The 4,187-nt window shown below is 37.0% G+C and overlaps 1 protein-coding gene across 10 annotated transcripts in view; it reads right to left on the bottom strand.

The window, feature by feature from the left end:
- Positions 1-657: 657 nt before the first annotated feature.
- The window catches only part of RGN (regucalcin), a 31,444-nt gene continuing 27,914 nt past the window's right edge, over positions 658-4,187 (bottom strand). For all 10 annotated transcript variants that reach the window (XM_019649595.1, XM_019649578.1, XM_019649616.1 and 7 more), the window contains exons 4-6: positions 3,070-3,285; positions 1,225-1,356; positions 658-860 (exon numbers count right to left, since the gene is read on the bottom strand). In XM_019649595.1, coding sequence (XP_019505140.1) covers positions 673-860; positions 1,225-1,356; positions 3,070-3,285 — 536 coding nt within the window. In that variant the 3' untranslated portion in view covers positions 658-672. The remainder of the gene's footprint in view (positions 861-1,224; positions 1,357-3,069; positions 3,286-4,187) is intronic.

Genomic DNA, 4,187 nt, shown 5'->3' on the forward strand with positions numbered 1-4,187 from the left:
CGTCCTCCACAACTAGACTGAAGAACAAAAGGACAGCAACTTGTCTGTTCCCCTTCCCCCAATTCCCCAGCATTGTTCCCACCCCTCAATTCCCCAATAAAAATCTTTAAAAAAAAGAATTACTTGATTAGGTACTTATGGTCTAACACAATTTTTCATGTAGATTATAATCCAACTAGCAATCATGTATAACTTGGATTTAAAACTGAATTTATTTCTATCATCTTCCCAACAGTTAAGAAAGGGGTTTGAGCCAGATTATTTCTACATTTCTTTTCAGCTCAAAAGGTCTATAATCTTTATTAGTGTTTGTTTTGTTGCGAAAAAGTTAAACACCTGAAAATATTTTTGTGATATCAAAACAATCAAGTAATCTTATAAACATGTTTCAAATACTGTTTTTTCAAGACCATTCTACTGATTTATAGAATTTCAGCAAGCACTACTGAAGATATATATATATATATATATATATATATATATGTGTGCTTCAATATATATACAAAAGAGGGTAAACATATTGTCCTGAACTTCATATAACCTCTAGTCTAGAAAATCTAAAGAAAATGTTTTTAAGCCTAGCATGGTGAGCTTAAAATGTTAAATGGAATTACGTTTTGCAAGTATGAAAAAGCACTAATCATTCAGTTACTTAACCGAGGATCTCCCACATCACCCATACAAGAAAAGAAATTGCCAGATCACCTTGAAAATTCCACCAGCTTCAGGTTGCCGTAAAAGACCCTCAGGGTCTATTCCATCTCGGGCACAGGTCACATACATTTCAGAGTAATCCTTCCCTCCAAAGCAGCATGAGGTTGTTTTATCAACAGGCAACTTCACAGTTTGGAGTCTTTTCCCTAGATCACCAAATATTTTATTTAAAGTCTACTTCTAGCAAATTTCCAATCTGTGAAATTTTCAGGACCCTTTGCAGAGTAACAGGGAAGTTCAAAAAAGATGGTGCAGGTCAAACTTAAATCATATATTAAATCTATCTTCCCTGACAATGTATTTATTTTGAGCAAAAAGGCTTACCTCCACAGGGAAAGAAGCTGTGCTATAAATTTGGGGCAATATCTTTGGCCTTTATTTCCAAAATCATCCAGTTGAAACATTTGAATATATTGCTGTCTAACTTTATTAGTAGTGAAGTTTCTCCAGTCCCTAGTGTGTGGTGTTTTCTACACATGGCAGGGGTTTACCACTGTGCTGTGGGCCTACCTGTCTGAGGATCTAAACGAATCACTCTTCCTCCATTGTAACAGGCCACCCAGAGTTTCCCCTCAGCGTCGATACACATTCCATCTGGGATTTGTTCTTCTTTCTCCAACTTGTAAACACTTCTGCGGTTGGCTATGGTTAAAAAAAAAACAACCAAAACCATACACACACACACACACACACACACACACACACACACACACCGCAAAACAACACTGATCACTTCTGCTTATCCAGGGTCTGGCGTGTGGGCACCATGGATGGGATGGTTCAGAAGGATTCTTAACTCTGAACAATGTCCAGAAACATGAGTGGGCACCCCTCCACAAAAGATTTTTACCACATGCTTTGGGGTGGATTCATTCCTTTTAGTTTGGGTACAGACATGTCCATTTAAGCTTTCAGAGGAGAGAAAAAAGAAAGCAAAATTCTTAATAAAATATCAATAGCTCTTTTTGAAGCTGAACTGAACTAAAACCTTGCATGTCCACCTCAGATACACTTTAGTCTTGGCCATTTTACTTACAAAAATGTCTACTTTGATTAACTCCAAGATCTATAAGGCAACTTAATGGTGCCATGTGAAAAATTCATGCACAAAAACTAGTAAGATATATGTTTTTGCCCGACCGAATGCTCCAAAATCACCTTATCAAAAGTAAATTGGGGATCCCCATATAAATTATGTGAATGTCTAACCACTATGCTGTACACCTGAAACTAAATATAACTAGTTATAAAATAATATTGAATGTTAACTATAATTGAAAAAAATAATTGTATAAAAAAGTAAATATTAGAGCTTCTTTCTGAAAGGAGGGGTATACTGAATCCAACTGGCTGACCTTAAAGGGGGGAATCATAGTACACAAAAAACAAACATCAAAATCCAGAGGAATTTTACACTACAAAATCCACGTCAACACATATTGCATTGAAGTATGATGGAAAAAATTATAAAACCATGATAAGCAAAATGGGTAAAAACAGTAATAAAAAAGAGCACTTCATATTTCCTTTTTTTTTGCTATGATAATTACTCCATTATGAAGAAAAAATAATTGTACCATGGACATACATCAAAGACAGTTTAACTTAAAGGATGTACATTTAGATTTCCTGTTACAAACACATTCTCAAAAGCACTGCACATTTCAAAACAAAACATTTCTACTGTAGTGTTTTGCCTCTGATTAAATCTACACAAGTGTCTTGTAATTTTTTTCAAGTCATTTTTATTATTGGTTTTGCTCCTGTGGTTTGGCACTTTTGATGAGACAGTTTCAAGTATGCCCTTCTAACTTATCAATAATTCCTTCCCTTCCAATTTCTAACTGTGGCTCATTTAAAGCCCATATAGGGAGTTGAACAATCTGTAACTATTTTTTCTTTACTTTTCCATTTTGAAAGGTTGTTAATTTGTCTCTGAGCACTTAACTATAGTTAACAGAAGTACAAATATGAAATATCAATACCAAACTCTAATTTTCTATTCTTTTATCCTATCTTGCTGTATATTATTTGCCTTTAGGTGCCTCCTGGTAGAACAGGATCCATTTTACAGTGAGTCTCTTTATAGTGATGGTGGCAAGAAATAGGATTAAGGATCTATCCATATTATACCAACCATGGATGGCCACATTAAGTTGTGTTGAGAACCATGTCTTGACTGGCAACAGCATCAAGTCTGTGTAATCATTACTATACTGGGATAATAACAGTGGACAGCTCTCTATTTGACAAAGTAAGGACCTTTTCACATGGGTCGAGGGAGAGGCAGCTTACTAATGACATGCATATAAAAAATATGAGCAGTATTAAGCAAAATAATGAAAAAGTACATACAGATCTTTCCTGTCTGCAGGTCATAGTCAAAGGCATCCACGGAGTAGGACAGGCTGTCGATGTAATAAAAGATTTTGTGGTCCAGAGACCAATCCAAACCATTGGAGATGTCCACCTGGTCAAAGTACTTTTCCACATGGTGATCAGGAAAGAGGGAGTACAGGGACCCTTGGTGCCGCTCCAGCACTGCTGGGGCTGTTTCCTCAGCCATGGTGCCTATAAAAACCAAAGACCACTGAGCTCAGACCCACAGCATCTTGCCCAAGGATGATGCCATCTTTTCTCACCGGGGTTCCTTCCTGTGATCAAATCAAGGAATTTATACAATTCCAATCTGGGTCTTATATTTTTTTAAATGACAACTTAAGTCAGAAGGAAGTGACACATTTTTAATTTGCTGAAAGAAAAAAAGTGTCAGCCTAGATTTCTATATTTAGTGAAAATATCCTTCAACAAACAGGGTGATTTAAAGACATTTTCAAATGAAGTGAAACTAACAGAATTTAATTTGTTTATAATGCAAAATAAAACTACACAGAGAGGTTCTAGTTCCAGATAAGGAGTACATTTTCACCAACCCCACTTTCTCCTACTGAACACAACTATACAACTTGGACAAAATGCATGGCTATTTGAGAACTCTGAAAAGTAAATATCAGGCAGCTCAGGGAAGAACATGAGAATTTGAAGTACCACCTAATTGGTGGTGAGTCCTCCATTTTATCCTCCAGTATGTCCCAGCCTGAACTCAATAAAACTGAAACTTGGAAGTGAGCACTATGGTGCAGACAGACAGAGATCCAAGAGAAACCCTCTAGGTCTGACTCAAGGAGTAGAAAAGGGAACTCTTGAGGTTCAGAGAGAGTGGAAGAAATTCCCTGGTTATTTTACAGTCTTTTCTCTCTACTCTTTTATGCACTAGTCCCCAGGCAATTCTGCAGCAAGTGTAGCAACAGCAGAGAGGTAGCCAGCAACAGGAAACTACAGGAATCAAAACTCTGAGGGAAGGGGACATTTCTCTCCACTTGGTGAAGCTACATCCCCAAAAGGGCAGAGTCAAACACTTTTGCTCTTCATAGCCTCCCTCTCTCTCTCTCTCTCTCTCTCTCTCTCTCTCT

This window comes from Hipposideros armiger, unplaced genomic scaffold (genome assembly GCF_001890085.2).
Source record: "Hipposideros armiger isolate ML-2016 unplaced genomic scaffold, ASM189008v1 scaffold_7, whole genome shotgun sequence".
In the NCBI taxonomy this organism is placed as follows: Eukaryota; Metazoa; Chordata; class Mammalia; order Chiroptera; family Hipposideridae; genus Hipposideros; species Hipposideros armiger.